Below are 15,030 nucleotides of genomic sequence, written 5' to 3'. Positions count from 1 at the left end.
ACAATCGGGTGCCGGCATCTAGCTGACGAGGTATCGGATTGTAAATAAACGGAATCGGGCACGAGCCATGTCCCCCGGAGACAGGCCGTTGAGATGGAGTGAAGCGAGTGAGATGGTAAGAGTGAGAGTAAGAAAGAACGAGGAAGAGTGTGAGAGGTAAGGTAGTGGAGGGTTGCAAAGATGTCTGATCGAACGTTTGAACGAACTCCACGGCGGAACGGTAGACGGACAGGTAGCGGATCGACAGGCACAACCCGAGAGGGTGACTGGCGCACCGCACGGAGGGCAGAACAACAGAGAATGGAACCTGCCGGTCCCCTCCCCTCGCTCTACTGCTCGGGTTGGCGGTGGAAGCCCAGAGACGTCGTATCCAACAAGAACGACAGTGGATGAACAACAACGACGAAGTGGGGAGGGGGTAGTCGGGAGAGAGAAGGGCGATGGCGACACCGGCCAGCAACCAATAGGTCACTGAACAGAAGACCGGTCGGTGTCTTGGTGTCTTGGATTAGAGGCAAGGTAGTGAGTGAGTGGGCAAGGTGAGAAGCGGGAATGAGCGAGGATTGTCTTCTAGGTTGTCTTCAACGTCGCACAGGCGATGGGGCGACACGCGGTAATCCTAAGGGCTGGTTCATCTGCTCTAGCTCAGTCCAGGCTCGATGCTCCAACCCACTTCCTTCACTTGGGGGCCGAAAGCTCGTGTTGATGGATGGATGGACGCGGGAAGGGGTAAGTGCCCGCGTTGCCTCGTAGTTGGTTGAGAAGGTTTATTGGAAATTGCAGGGGATAGAGTGAGAGGATGCGTGAGAGAGACAAGAGAGGGTGAGTATGAGAGGAATAGAACCTAAGCTTAACCGGTAGATGAGAGATGAGCGCATGCAACGATGAAAGAGTACCGTATAGCAGGGAAAGAATAGAGACTTCTCAGAGCCTATAGGTACGCTGTGAGCCTGAGACAACAGCCACAGGTGGCACTTGGATAGAAGCAACCTAAACCAGGAGAGACGAAATGCTGAGCCGAAGCATTGGGACTCGCTGGCAGACGCCAGGAACTGGTAGCTCAATGGACCTCTCACTGAGCTTAAGCTTAGCACTAAGGTAGATAGGTGTCTGCTAGACGAGACGCGGCGGGCACTGTCTGACAATTGTGGTTGAGCTTGTTGACTGTGGACATGACTGCACAGTAACTAATGAACAAGATGGGATGGAGGAGGAGAATTGCCCCCTCCAGCTGTAACGTTGCTTTTTGATAGTTGCGAAAGCTGTGAGTGTGTTGAGTAGACGGTGTGGTGTGGCTGACCAAGATCAGATGAAAACGGACAGCGACTCCGGCGCTTTCGGAGCCCAAGGAAGGGTCGATCCCCCCACTCTCTCACCTTGTCCAAATTGTCAAGATCCACTACCAAAGTTACATGCAACAACCAACACCTCCAACGCTCCACGACTCCATGCTGAGCTTCCATCTTTGACGATACCAGCCGCGCCGTTGCACTGACACGTTCTCCTCTACCGGCCCTGCATGGTTGCCTCTATCAATCTCAACCGGCCTCTTGTCTCATCCAATGGACCAATCCTTCTCATCATCAATGCCGAGGCCTCCACCACGGCACCACGTCTCATAGCAATCCGGTACATAATTGACCAACGACTGAGCCGCCGTTGACCTTTCAAGCTCGAACCATCCACGATACCGCACGAGCGGTCCCATCAATTATGTATCCGTCCTTCTATACCTTCTGTATCATGAGAAGTCTACACTAAAGTAGCCGGCCGGCGGCAACCATGCCCGTTACGTTAGATCGCTCGCTTCAGTCCCCACGTATCAGTTGCATGCAAAGCACAGCATCCTCCAGACGTACACTAGGCCATCCGTCCACCCCTGCTGGCATGCAGTGACATGCAATCAATCGTCAGCCGCTGGGTCGCAGAAAGTCCAGGGCCCCCCAAAGAGCCAGGGAGGAGAGACCCGAGTTCACGGACGCCGGCCGTGTCAACGACAAGCGACCACCATCGCCACCCCGTGCGCCGATATCGAAACACCCACACAGTAGAAGCTTCAGAAAGCAGCTATTCCAAGCTTGGGCCCCTCCCCATGCTAGGTGCTGGGGAGTCATTGAACCCGACCACACGGCTCCTTCAACACCACCATCGCCCCGCCTGGGAAAACAGGAACATGCCCGACCCTGGCCCGGCAAACCCGGGGAAGCTCGGCTCAACTCGAGTCTAAATCGTGAATGACGATATGCTATCTGAGAAAACACGGCCTGCCTGCAACAAGACGATCACAAAAGGTACTGCTCATCACAAGACTCCTCATCAGCCTAATTCTCATTCGTAGAACCGCGCTGATGATCACGTCAAAACCATGACCTGTTGGTACACCAACTCCGCTGTTCACGAGTCGAGAGCGCTTCGACATCCAATCCCTTTGGAAAGAGAAACTCGGCCGATAAAAAAACAACATGTCACGGGCAACGCTGATAATGTGATGTACAGTACAACTTGTTCCCTCCCCGCCGGCCCGGTTGGTGGTGGGACTCTGTTCCTCAAACATGGCCGATAGCAGTGACGTTCCATCCCCCTCCACCACACAAACGGGGTTGCGGTGGGAAAATCATCAGCATACTTTGGGGCTTGTTGCCGCAAAAGTCTGTGATGTCAGGCGTCTTGCGACGAGACGGGCCCCGAGGAGGGTAGAACCCCCTCGAAGGAGGGGCGTGGGCGAACCGCAAAGACTTTTTGGTCTGTCCACCTGGGTGTAATTGCTCCCTCATAAGCAAAGGCACCTTTCATCTTGCCCCCCTCACGTATCTATCTTTCCTCTCTGTCCTCACAATACGAAAGCTGAAGATACCTGAGAGTGTCCAACTACCATCTTGCCCTTGTTGTGTCCATCTCGGCCCTATACCTTATACCTCCTCGTATAATATCGTATCGTTGTACCTTTCCCTATCCGTGTAAACATATCCACCCCCACGATGAGGCTGATTATCCGCGACGATGCCGAGGCCGCCAGCGCCTACGTAGCCAACTACGTCGTTGACCGCATCAAGCACTTCAACCCTACCCCGGCGCATCCCTTCGTCCTTGGCTTGCCCACGGGAAGCAGTCCTCTCGGTGTATACAAGATCCTTGTTCAGAAGTACAAGGCTGGAGAGGTAGGACCGCGTCTCTCAACTACCATCATCATCAAGCGTCTTGGTCACTAACAATATGTGTACTCATAGATCTCTTTTGAAAATGTCATCACCTTCAACATGGTACGTGGACATCTCATAACAACAATGTCACCTCCATGGGCCTCATCTAACACAACCTCAGGACGAATACGTCGGCATCCCCCGCGACCACCCAGAATCATACCACTCCTTCATGTGGAAGCACCTCTTCTCCCACGTAAACATCCACCCCCAAAACGTAAACATCCTCAACGGCCAAAACCCAAACCTCGAAGCAGAGTGCGTCGCCTACGAGTCCAAAATCAAGGCCGTCGGTGGCATTGATCTCTTCCTCGCGGGCATCGGCGAGGACGGCCACATCGCCTTCAACGAACCGGGTTCCTCCCTCGCCTCCCGCACCCGCGTCAAGACGCTCGCCTACGACACCATCCTCGCCAACTCGCGCTTCTTCGGCAACGACGTCGACCAGGTCCCGCGCCTAGCCCTCACCGTCGGCGTCCAGACCGTGCTTGAGGCGCGCGAGGTCGTGGCGATTATCTTGGGCGCGAAGAAGGCTCTTGCGCTGCAGAGGTGTATCGAGCAGGGCGTGAACCACATGTGGACGCTGTCGAGTCTGCAGCTGCACCCTCACCCCATGATAGTCGTAGATGAGGATGCGACGCTCGAGCTGCAAGTCAAGACGGTCAAGGTAAGACTCCAAGGAAACCAAAGAGGGAAATCTGGATGGCTAACACAATATCCCAGTACTTCAAGTCCATCGAAAAAGTAGCCCGCGAACAAGGCTTCGAACAAATCCTCCCCTCCAAAATCCGCACCGGCCCATCCCCTCCCCCGATCCCAATAACCCGCATCGACGAGGTCGACACGCCCACCATCCTCCACCCGCAGCCCACAACCTCGCGCCTGCTCCGCGCCTCCCCGGCGACGGAGTACCCGGTCCGCTCGCGTTCCACGTCCCCGGACATCGAGCTCGTCTTCGAGAGCATGGCCTCCCGCACAAAGACCCCCTCGGAGCAGCAGCTCCGCGCCGTGACGCCCGATTTGGTGACGGACCGGATGGCGGAGCGGATTCCGGGGGTTCCTGCTGCGGTTACGGGGCGGTTGACGCCGAACCCGGAGAAGCAGCAGACGTCCTCGGTCAGTAGGTCTGCTACGCCGGAGCTGGTTCCTGATCGTATGGCGTCGAGGATCTCTGAGCCTGCGCTCGCGAGGCGGCTGACGCCGAATCCGGAGCAGCAGATGATGTCTAGGGTTAATGCCGTTGGTGCTTGAGGAAGACGGAGACCAGCTCCTCTTCTTTCGTCTTTCTTTTCTTTTCTGTTCAATCTGAGATTTTTGTAAGCATATTGATGTCTTTTTACACTCGCTAGATGCCATTTAAAGACGCATTGCGGTAGGAAAGGAGAAGGTCTTTTCTCAGTATGAAGACGGCCTAAACAGAATGTAGCATAGTAGACTACGGCCAAATAAAGGGAAGGAAAAAAAGATAAAACACTTCATGAGACTTGGATTTATGACTTTGGTAGTACGGAAAGAGGAAACTTTTGTATGAGGAAGTAAACAACTCCTGAGATGGGGGTTGACGTCCACTCGGATGGTGCATTAGGGATCTGAGAAAGAGCAGGGCTCGTCTTCTTGTTGAACTCAGAAACTTGAAGAATTGAGAATGAAAGAAAAAATATTTCGAGAAACTTTCGTACAGTATCGTACTGTACAGCATCCTTGGGAGTTGTGATGTGTTAAATACTGTATTGCACGCAATACGACGAACGGAAACTCGACCTTCAGAAAAGAAGCTGGACCGACTATAATCATCGTTCTGTATTTGAGTCTCTGTCACCTACAACTCGGGTATAACCGCATCAGACCTAATTTGCCATTCAACCGCCCGCCCCTCTCCCCAACCATTCTCTGCCATCCCGGTAGAATGGCAGTTCCATGTAATAATTACCGTATAATACACAACCAAAAATGGAGGAAACCAAACAGAGGAATGGGTAAAAACAAAAAGAACGAACACAAATGCGGCTTTCGTCAATTCGTATCAGATATGCTCCCATATATAAGACCCTACGATTCGGCGGTAAAGTATCTCTTTGCCTTGCTCCGGAGCTGCTGTGCCTTGATTTCCGGCGGTACAATGGTGTGGTGGACTACGTGGGGGCGATAGATTGCCTCGACTGGCGGCATCCTGTTTGACATGTTAGCACGTGCAGTGCTACTGAACTCGAAGGTTCCTTACCAGTCGTCGACGCTAAGCGGAAAGTATTCGTATAGTAGATCGTCCTCTTCCTTGGGACTCTCGCTCGGGTTGTGGCCCGCAGCCGCCGTCGATTTGGTGAACTGCGGGCTCTGCACGTCCGAATTTGACCTATTCGGACTCCTCTCATCTTCTGAAAGCGATAGGTTGATCGGGCCGGAAATGGCACCGCGCGGAGCCGAGATGGATGCCGATGCCCTGCCCAGGCTTCTCGAGGGTTCTGTAGACCATGCCGGTATGGGTGGTCTGTTGATACCCGGTGACATGGCGAGCTTCTTCGCTGGCGGCTGACCCCCGCTCGACTCACGATATAGTTGCGGCGGCGCCCAGTCTGCTGGTTGTTGGACGTTTCCAACATTTTGATATTTGGGTATCGGCGTAGGAATGCCACTGTTGCCGCCATTCTCCTTCTGAGGCGTCGCAGCGGTAGCGTCGCTGTTGCTCCTCCCGCCAACCTTCTTATCTCCACCTGTCAGGGGAATGTCCTTCCGGCTGTCGAAATTCCTCGGGCTGCGGCCTCTGACGATGACGGGGCCGGAGTGGGTTTCGGCAATCTTGATGTATTCACCCGACTGTAGCTTGCCGACCAAGCTGATTTCCACAATGTAGTGTTGCTGAAGGCCCTTTCTCCGTCCGTTATTCGCCGTTGCGTGCTTGAACTGTAGCCTCTTCCACGATAACGGCAGGGAAATCCGGTTTGCGTCCACCTCTTGCCCGTTGGTCAGGTCCAAGACAATGTTGGGCGGTCCGCCGTTGGACTTGGGTTCTTCGGCGCCTATGGGATGCGCGCTCTTCCAGGGTATTGATATGATTTCTGTGACCTTGCCCTCGATGGACTCGATGGCGGTTATGGAGGCAGACAGCTCGAATATGGGCATCTGTCGGCCCTGCTCGTCCACCACGTGGGTAATGTGTCGCGGTATGGTTACCTGGCCAGAGCACTGCCACAGGTTTCGCCGGTAGCACGTCAGCTCGAGGGGCCGGCCGCTGTTCTCGGCGCCAAAGACGTCCTCGGCGACGAAGAACATGCCGTACAGCTCGGCCGTCATGCTGGGTTCTACATGTTGGCCCGTACCGTCCAAGAGCGTCGCCTTCAGCGTCGGGGCCGAAAAGCCGAGCAACTTATTATCTAGCTCCTGCGTGGGCGAGTCTTGGTTGAAGTCTTCGGGAGCGGGTGGTGCTTCGTATTGGCGATTTGAGTATGCAAAGGGGTCTTCGAAGCCTGTGGCGGAGAAGTCTTCGAAGCCGTAGGTGGGCGTGAAGGGTAACGTGGGGAAAGTGCCATTGACAGTATCTCTGCAGGAGAGGAGGCGAGACGTGTGTTAGCCAAATTGACTTTCGTCTCATGGTTGCGATCGGGTGCCGGCGAGACGGGAGGAGCTGACTTCGCCGCGTCTTACCAGCCTCGCCAAGTGCCGAATGAGGACGGGAAGAGCACTTACAGCAGTGAATCGTCAAAAATGGAAGAGTCTATACCATCGACCACGGCGCTATTGAGGCTCATGCCGTCGCCGGGCGTCGCGCCGGACGACAATGAATGGAACGCAGCCATAGCATGGTAGTAGGACTTGTGTAGCGAGCGCCGTGCCGACGATGCGCGCAGCTACGTACGCCTGGCCGGGTGGGGGAGGTTGTCTGGGGGTTTCGCTGCCCTGGTCCAAGGTAGTGTCGAGTACTGCCGGATGGAGAGTTTCTAGAAAAAAGAGCTCTGTCGATTCGAGCAAAAGGATTGCCCGCGACCACTGGGACAAAGACAAACAAGTCAAGGGACGTGGGGGTGGTTGGCGCTGGTGGCCTACATTAACGAGTGTCAATGGGAAATACAAAAGCGGAGGGCTCTCTCCAAGGCTTCGGCTTCTGGAGAGAGAGAAGGCGTGGAGTCGAAGCGCGCGAGAAAGAGGGAAGGAGAGCACCTGCGCAGTGTCCACCCCTATCAGAACACCCGTGTACCGTCATTGGCTGGCTGTTATCGCACTGTGGAGGCAGGGAATTAAAGTCACGGCACCAAGATGCGGGGAGCTTCAAGGATGCCTCTACGGGCTGTTACGCACTATGTACAGTACCGTAAGCGAGTAATTCAATGGGCCGATGGTTCCCGCAACACAGTTCTTGTCACTGTACAGAAGCACTCTATTGTTTCTCTCACTCATCAACCGACAATCAACCTCGTTTATCATCATTAGGAAATCTTGTAATTTATGGCCGAACATCGGCGTCTAACTAATTTACTTGGGTGTTGTGCAACCATCCTCTAGCACACAATCAACCAAACTCTGGCGAGGACTAAGCGAAGCCCCCTCTACCCTACCCAATAAGGCACTTGGTGTTACCAGTAACCATCCCCAGCCATCTTGGAAACTTTATCTGCGCATCCACTTACACCCTCAAGTTCGGATGGCAGTTCTATGAGTATACAGTCTATTGTAGGGCTCGACCCTGTCCTTCTCTCTTCTCTTGCCATCTTTCTTCCCTGTCTTCGTACGTATCTCCAGATTTTTGACTCGTGTATTTCCCTACAATTCGTCATTCTATGGCGTAATCGGCGATTGATCGTCCTTTCTGCTCGACACCAACGCCCCAGACTTCCAAACCTCGTCTACCACCAACTGCGTGGCGCCCTCTCTGGTCTCTTCAGAGAAGATGACCAAGTCGGCATCCGCCCCGTCTTCCAATGACCCCTTGACGCCTTGAAGACCGAGCATCGCCGCGGGCGTTGCCGTGACGGCCTTCAATGCCTTGGGAATCCCTGTACCAGACCACCGAAGGAAGTTGTTGACGCATTCCATCAGTGTGACGGCACTATCGAGCTGTTAGTTCCGTATCTGTCAAAGACGTCGCCTCGAACCATTGATGTGTCTCTCTCACCTTCCAGCAATCGTATCGGTGCCCTCCAGCAACAGCGTAGAGCCGACCTTGATGATGTTATTCACATCTTGTCCATTGACCCACTGATACGACCCATCGGCAAGGCCCATCATATGCATAGCGTCCGTCACCAAAATAAATCCATCAGGATGCGCATTGAACGCAATCTTGATCGTCGTCGGATGAAGATGGATACCGTCAGAGATGATACCAAAATACGGCCGCGCCAAGCTCTCCGCCAGCCCCAGCACCCCAAACACGCCCGGGTTGCGGTGGTGAAGGGGGCGCATGGCGTTGAACAAGTGCGTAATCATCGTCGCACCCGCTGCCACGGCGGCCGACGCGTCCTCGTACGTCGCCTCCGAGTGGCCGATGGAGTAGATGATGCCCCGTTCCCGCAGCTCAGGGATAATCTTGGTCATGTTGCCCCGCTCCGGCGCCGCCGTGATCATCTTAATCGGGATGACGCCGCCGTTGGCCGCGCTGGGCTCGATGTTGTCGGCGCCGTAGCATCGGACCAGGTCGTCAAAGGTCTCTGCCTGCTGCAGGACGTCGATGTTGTGAATGCCGTTCTTGGTGGGGTTCAGGAACGGGCCCTCTACATGCGCGCCGAGCGATTCGGCTCCGTCGTGGGCTGCTTGTAAACCTCCTGATGCTCCAAGATAAGGCAAGGCCTGCATATTTAAAGCACTTAGCATCCATGTCAACTATCATGTGGACGATGTCTCACTCACCCCCTGATAGAGCTCTGGCTTTTGGCTAGTGAGTGTCGGAACGTAGGACGTAACGCCCGTAGACACGAGTTTCCTGTTCAACTCCCGGACCTTTTTGCCGTATTGCGTCATGTCCTCGAGCAGCGTGGAAAAGTTGAAGCCGAAGGCGCCGTTGAGCTGGCAGTCAATCATGCCGGCCGACACGATGCGGCCGCCCAAGTTGATGGTCTCATCCGGGAGGCAGAGGTCGTCGAAGAAGGCGGCCTGGCTGTGGATGATCTTGCCCGTGACGGAGCTTACCCAGATGTCTTCTGATACGAGAGCGTCGCCCTTTACGAGACGGCAGTTTGTGAATTTCGTGATGCCATTCTTTGGCGTCTTTGGGATGGCGATGGGCATTATGGGGTGTTGTACGTCTTCGTGTAGGTATGTGTGTATCTTAGACTGGGTGGTGAGGGATGAGGTTGAAGTCAAGGTTTAGGTGCTTCCGGATTGGTGGAGGGTTGACTTTGGGTTGCACTTCAGTAACGACGCCATGAACAAAAGAAAATGCGAAACAGAGCGGCTTTGAAGGACTGATTCGAGTATTATTCACCAGCAACAGCCAGGTGCGCTTGCTTACTTTTGCTAGAGACCGGCGGCGGCGAATTCACCATTGGGGGGGACCGGCATGGCCCGGCCTACGTGGAAAGTCTCATGGTCGTCCAAAGTGTTGGACACATCGTCATGGCCCCTCACAGTTGCAGCTAGATAGGCATCACACATGGTGGTATGAGGTAGGACGGAGATGGGGTCACGGGTGTGTGTGTACTCCGTAAGGTAGGTAGGTGTGTATGTGTTTGGCAATGGCATCAAACGTGCCTTTTGGTGGGGTTTGGTTCATGGAGGGGTCGGAGATCAAGAGATACGCAATAAGAGGCCGATGGCACCGGTGCCGGTTGCACTGCCATGTGCCCTCCGAGTCAGAGAAAAGTACTTGACCAACGGCTGGTCCACATGGTAGAGACGATTCGTTTCTGGGAGGTCTTGTTTCACTGCAAAGCACCCAAGCACACGGCGCAAGTTGCAACGCATCATCATTCACCATCTGCTTCCCAGGTTCCAGAATCGGAGGGGTACGAAGTTACCCGGGCCCCACACATTGTGTCAGGGACGGGGACCTTTGGGGCCGTTGACATTCACGTTTGGAGAAGACAATCCCCAAAAGCAACGAGCGTTGCATGTGTGGGAGCCGGAGAGGGCCCAAAGAGACAGAGGAGTGACAGACTCGGTCTAGACGGGGCAACGAAAGGGAAAGAAAAGAAGGTTTGACGTGGTGAGGCTCCATGTAACGTTCCGTTGTCAAGGCCGAAGATCAGAGAGAGAGAGGAGCTAACATTGGAAATGGAGCTTTGGTCTTTGGGTAGGTACGTACCCCACACCAAACACACGTCCCACCTACGAAAAAGTGGGCAGATCCGGCACAGACGGCGCCCCACCCTCTTTATCGCGATAAGAAACGTCCTTTCCCCGGTCGGGCAAAGTGCGGGCAAAGGCGGACACGGCTCCTACCAGCCAATCAATCTTCTTTCCCACCCTCCTTCCGCTCTCCTCCCCAGCCAATGATTGTCGGTCGTGGGTGGTGCAGCAGCCTACCGCTCCCGCCGCCCATGGCGTCCCACTCCCAGCCCGCCGCGTCTTCCTTCTCCTCTTCCTTCGTCCCGCGCGACGGCTCCGGGTCACATCCGTCCAGCAACCGGGAATCAACGTCAACTTCAAAGTCAACGTCAACCTCGGAGAACGGTCGCCGCCACCACCACCACCACCACAACAACACCCGCCAACGCCAACACCACCTCCCCCCGTTCAAACCACGCCATCTCGAGAGGTACTATGCGCGGCAAAACGTGACGAGCCGCAGACCACTAGCTATGGGGCAAGTCAAGGAGCTCGACCCACTATGGCAGGATCTCGATTGGTACGTTCATCTGTTCCTTACCTACGCAGTATATTCTCCTTCCCTTCAGACTCGACCCGCCCTCCACCTCCTCTCATGGCCGAATTGCGCACATGGGCCCTTGTCTTGTTCCTTTACCTCGTTCCATTTACGGCATCGCATCTGGAAGTAGAGGGAACACAATGATGCCAGTCGCCTAGCTCCTTTCCGATTCGCTCCTTGCTGACGTGCCTATGCTGTTGCGCCGTACAGGGCCATTGGCCAAATGCTCATCATGGGCTGGGATGGCACTGAGGTGACGCCCCAGATCCGTTCTCTAATTGAGGATCATCACCTAGGGACTATCATCTTGACTGCCAAGAACCTCAAATGTCGGTACCCTTTGCGCTGTTGATCAGTCCTGTTGATATCGACAGTTCGTGATTTTGTTTGCTGATGCCATGGATTAGCTGCTCAAGAAACGGCAAAGTTGGTCAAGGAACTCCAGACTATTGCACACAAGGCTGGCCACCCCAAGCCACTGCTCATTGCCCTTGACCAAGAGAATGGCGGTGTCAACAGTCTCTTCGACGAGGACTACGTGTGCCAGTTCCCCAGTGCCATGGGCATCGCCGCCACAGGCCGGGTCGAACTTGCCTACGAAGTGTCAAAAGCTACTGCTACCGAGGTCGGCGCCTGCGGCATCAACTTCATGCTCGGCCCGGTGTTGGATGTCCTCTCGAATGCTAGGTATCAACCTATCGGAGTACGTGCCACCGGCGATGACCCTCAGGAGGTCTCTCAGTACGGCATCGCCGCCATCAACGGCATTCGCGATGCCGGTCTCGCAAGTTGCGGGAAGCATTTCCCGTCCTATGGAAACCTTGACTTCTTGGGATCCAGCTTGGACGTTCCCATCATCACACAGACTTTGGAAGAGCTCAGTCTGAGTGCTCTGGTGCCTTTCCGGAACGCGATAGCAACGGGCAAGCTTGATGCCATGTTCGTGGGAGGCTGTGGCATCTCCAACCCCTCCATGAACGTATCCCACGCGTGCTTATCCAATCAAGTTGTGGACGATCTTCTTCGAGAGGAACTTGGTTTTGACGGTGTCGCCATCTCAGAATGTCTCGAAATGGAGTCTCTGACCCACGAGCTCGGTGTACAGAATGGAGTTGTTATGGCCGTGGAGGCTGGATGTGACTTGGTACTTCTTTGCCGAGCCTATGACGTCCAGCTTGAAGCTATCAAGGGGCTCAAGCTGGGTGTCGAGAACGGCATCTTCACCAAGGAACGGATCTACACGTCTCTGAACCGCGTGCTACGACTCAAGGACACTTGCACATCTTGGCAGACAGCACTAAACCCACCAGGCATATCACTCTTGTCCAAGCTGCATCCCTCACATATGGCTTTAGCGAGGAAATCATACGATGATTCCATCACGGTCATTCGAGACAAGGAAAAGCTGTTACCCCTATCTGAGTCGATGCACCAAGAAGAAGAGCTGCTCCTTCTCACACCATTAGTGAAACCACTACCAGCGTCAAGCTTGACCAAGAGTATCCTTCAAGCGAAGGATGCCCAGAGGCTTGCTCCTACACCACACGATACTTGGCTACACCGCGAAAAGGGTGCCATCATGAGTGGGGAGGGTGTCTTTAGGGAATTTGGACGCTCTCTAGCTCGGTCCCGTCACGGAAAGCTCCTCCATACCAGCTACACTGCGAATGGAGTCAGGCCAGGTACGTAGCCCTTCAAGACGACGAATGATGTGGGCGGGCTAACTCGATTGACATCAAGTCCATGAAAATCTCATTCATAGAGCATCCTGCATCATCATCATCACCGCGGACGCCAACAGAAACCTGTACCAAGCCGGCTTCACGAAACACGTCGAGATGATGTGTTCCATGCTACGAACCCGTGGCCAGAAGAAATCTGTCATCGTCGTGGCCGTAAGCTCTCCGTACGACTTTGCCATGGATAAGTCCATCGGTACATACATCTGCACCTTCGACTTTACAGAAACCGCGATGCACGCGTTAGTACGCGCTCTCTGCGGGCACATTGTACCAAAGGGAACTCTTCCAGGGACACTACGAAAGAGCAAAAAGGTGCTCAAGTCGCGCCAGCACTGGATCGTGGAGGAGTACGACCGCCGCCGCGATGCCCACGGCCTCGAGGAGCTCACAAAGGCCGTCGCCCGCGCCAACACCGTCGACCTGGGCCATCTGGAGTCGATGCCGGCCGCGTGCTTCGAGCTCTCGAAGCCAAACGTCGAGGAGGCGCACTTTGTCGTCCGGAACAGCAGCACACACGCCCTGTACGGCTTCGCTGCGACGTATTTTGTAGACGGCATCGGCATTCTCGGCGCCATCTTCGTGGACCCCACCAAGCGTAACGTCTCCGTCGGCCGGTCCCTCCACAGGCGAGCGCTGCGGCACCTCCTGACCAACAACCAGCGGGCCGTGAAGAAGATCCAGCTAGGAACTTCCTTTCCGGGCGTCTTCCTTGGCATCCCTATCGACGAGGGCGGTGGCGTCAAGAGCTGGTTCGCCAACAACGGCTGGGACGTACAATTCCCGAAGCGCCTCACGAACCTCGCCATCCACGACCTGAGCGGCTGGGCGATCCCCGAGGGCCTGCTGCAGAGCATCCAGCGCGCCAACCTCAGCTTCGACCTCATCCACGGCCTCGACAACGCCGAGAGCGTGCTAGGCCACGTGGCTGCCAACGCCAACCCCGAGGTGCTGGAGCTGTACCGGTCAGCGCTGCAGGAGACGAAAGCGTGCGGCATCGTGAGGGCAAAGGGCGCGGGCGACGCGTTGCTGGGAACGATCATTATCTGTCGGCCGGGGAGTCCGCTGTCGACGTATATCCCGCCCTTGCTTTCTGCCGTCGACGAGGGCATCGGTGGCGTTTTGGCGCCCGTGATTCATCCCGGACCGCAGGATACGCTTGTACTTCAGGGGCTTACTTTGATGGGCGTCCGGCAGAATAAGGCGCACAAGTCGGCCAAGACGGTGCTTAGCTGGGTAAGCTTTTGTTACCCTCCTCACCATCTGATATGATTTCCTGCGTGTTGGGACTTTACTGACGATCTTATGTGCGCAGGTGCAAGACGACGCTTACGAACATGTCATGGCGATGGGATTTGAGATTTTGCAGTCTTATGAGGAACTTACGACTGCCCCAGAAAACGTGAGTAGTGTGACTTAAGTTCATGAAGATGGCGTTTATTGACAGATGAGCTAACGATGGTTTTCCCCAAGTGGACTGATTTGAATTAAGGATTCCCTGCAATGTGCACATGTTCCTATGGGAGGCTCAACGTGCGGTATACCTTTTGGATCTGGGGTTTTCTGGATCACCGTCGGATGAGTATGTATCTAGGTAGGATGAGCTGCTTTTAGGCACCAAGTATGGGTAATGAAGGGTTCATACCCGAGAGTGCATATAAAGGCTCGTCATGAATGAATAATGGGCATTTCACGCAGTCACGGAGTCGTAATGAGACATGAACCTTCACCAAACTACCTTTAGAGGCGTGGGTCTGATGCCAGAGGGGGGGGCGTTACGGTGTATCCGTAGGACTAACACTTACAGTCACATCGCAGAGTCACATTCCAAGATCGTGGGCCTGGCTCTATGGGGAACCAGAACCCGAGATCGCGGGTCATCATTGAGTGGGATCGTTTCAGATCTTATTCAGTACACAGCGGAATGCTGATCCGGGGACCTTGGGACAGGGAGAACCCAATCGCGGTGGAGGAGGTCTATATGGATCATGTCTTCGCCTTTTTTTCCTTTCGATTTCCCTTCTCCGAGGCCGGATATCTTTGCGTTGGGTTCGCGTCCGATACATGGCACAATTTCACAACAGCGTCCAAAGAAAAGTCTTACAGATCGTAGCTATTTCGCATACGGTAATCGCAGCCTAGAGAGGGGTGATTCGGTTCACCCAGTCTGATCGAGCGGTTAGGGGGGCCATCCGGGGAGAATGGGAAAGGGACACAAGCCGACGGAAGGTCCCGTTCGGCTCCCGAAACCGAGAGGGATGAAAGGTGCTGCTTCGGGGGCAGCCCTCGTTGAATC

General features: G+C 54.8%; 4 protein-coding genes across 4 annotated transcripts; 2 read left to right on the top strand and 2 right to left on the bottom strand.

Moving 5' to 3' along the window:
• Positions 1-2,978: 2,978 nt before the first annotated feature.
• CCOS01_10602 (glucosamine-6-phosphate isomerase) lies at positions 2,979-4,451 on the top strand (the record flags this gene model as incomplete). Its single annotated transcript, XM_060458757.1, has 4 exons — positions 2,979-3,158; positions 3,228-3,260; positions 3,322-3,867; positions 3,924-4,451. The coding sequence occupies 4 exons, from the start codon at positions 2,979-2,981 to the stop codon at positions 4,449-4,451; spliced, it is 1,287 nt and encodes a 428-aa protein (XP_060310559.1).
• A 798-nt stretch (positions 4,452-5,249) lies between these two features.
• Positions 5,250-6,991, bottom strand: CCOS01_10601 (NDT80/PhoG like DNA-binding protein; the record flags this gene model as incomplete). Its single annotated transcript, XM_060458756.1, has 3 exons — positions 5,250-5,370; positions 5,422-6,735; positions 6,882-6,991. The coding sequence occupies 3 exons, from the start codon at positions 6,989-6,991 to the stop codon at positions 5,250-5,252; spliced, it is 1,545 nt and encodes a 514-aa protein (XP_060310558.1).
• A 976-nt stretch (positions 6,992-7,967) lies between these two features.
• CCOS01_10600 (N-acetylglucosamine-6-phosphate deacetylase) lies at positions 7,968-9,416 on the bottom strand (the record flags this gene model as incomplete). Its single annotated transcript, XM_060458755.1, has 3 exons — positions 7,968-8,238; positions 8,305-8,978; positions 9,039-9,416. 3 exons carry the CDS (start codon positions 9,414-9,416, stop codon positions 7,968-7,970), a joined length of 1,323 nt encoding a protein of 440 aa, XP_060310557.1.
• A 1,250-nt stretch (positions 9,417-10,666) lies between these two features.
• On the top strand, positions 10,667-14,225 carry CCOS01_10599 (glycosyl hydrolase family 3 N terminal domain-containing protein; the record flags this gene model as incomplete). Its single annotated transcript, XM_060458754.1, has 6 exons — positions 10,667-10,974; positions 11,206-11,324; positions 11,403-12,677; positions 12,736-13,970; positions 14,050-14,136; positions 14,208-14,225. 6 exons carry the CDS (start codon positions 10,667-10,669, stop codon positions 14,223-14,225), a joined length of 3,042 nt encoding a protein of 1,013 aa, XP_060310556.1.
• Positions 14,226-15,030: the final 805 nt, after the last annotated feature.

Source organism: Colletotrichum costaricense (genome assembly GCF_030867565.1).
Source record: "Colletotrichum costaricense strain IMI 309622 chromosome Unknown Scaffold_11.1, whole genome shotgun sequence".
NCBI lineage: Eukaryota > Fungi > Ascomycota > Sordariomycetes > Glomerellales > Glomerellaceae > Colletotrichum > Colletotrichum costaricense.
The sequence above is the reverse complement of the archived record's forward strand: the minus strand, read 5'-3'. Positions and strand labels throughout refer to the sequence as shown.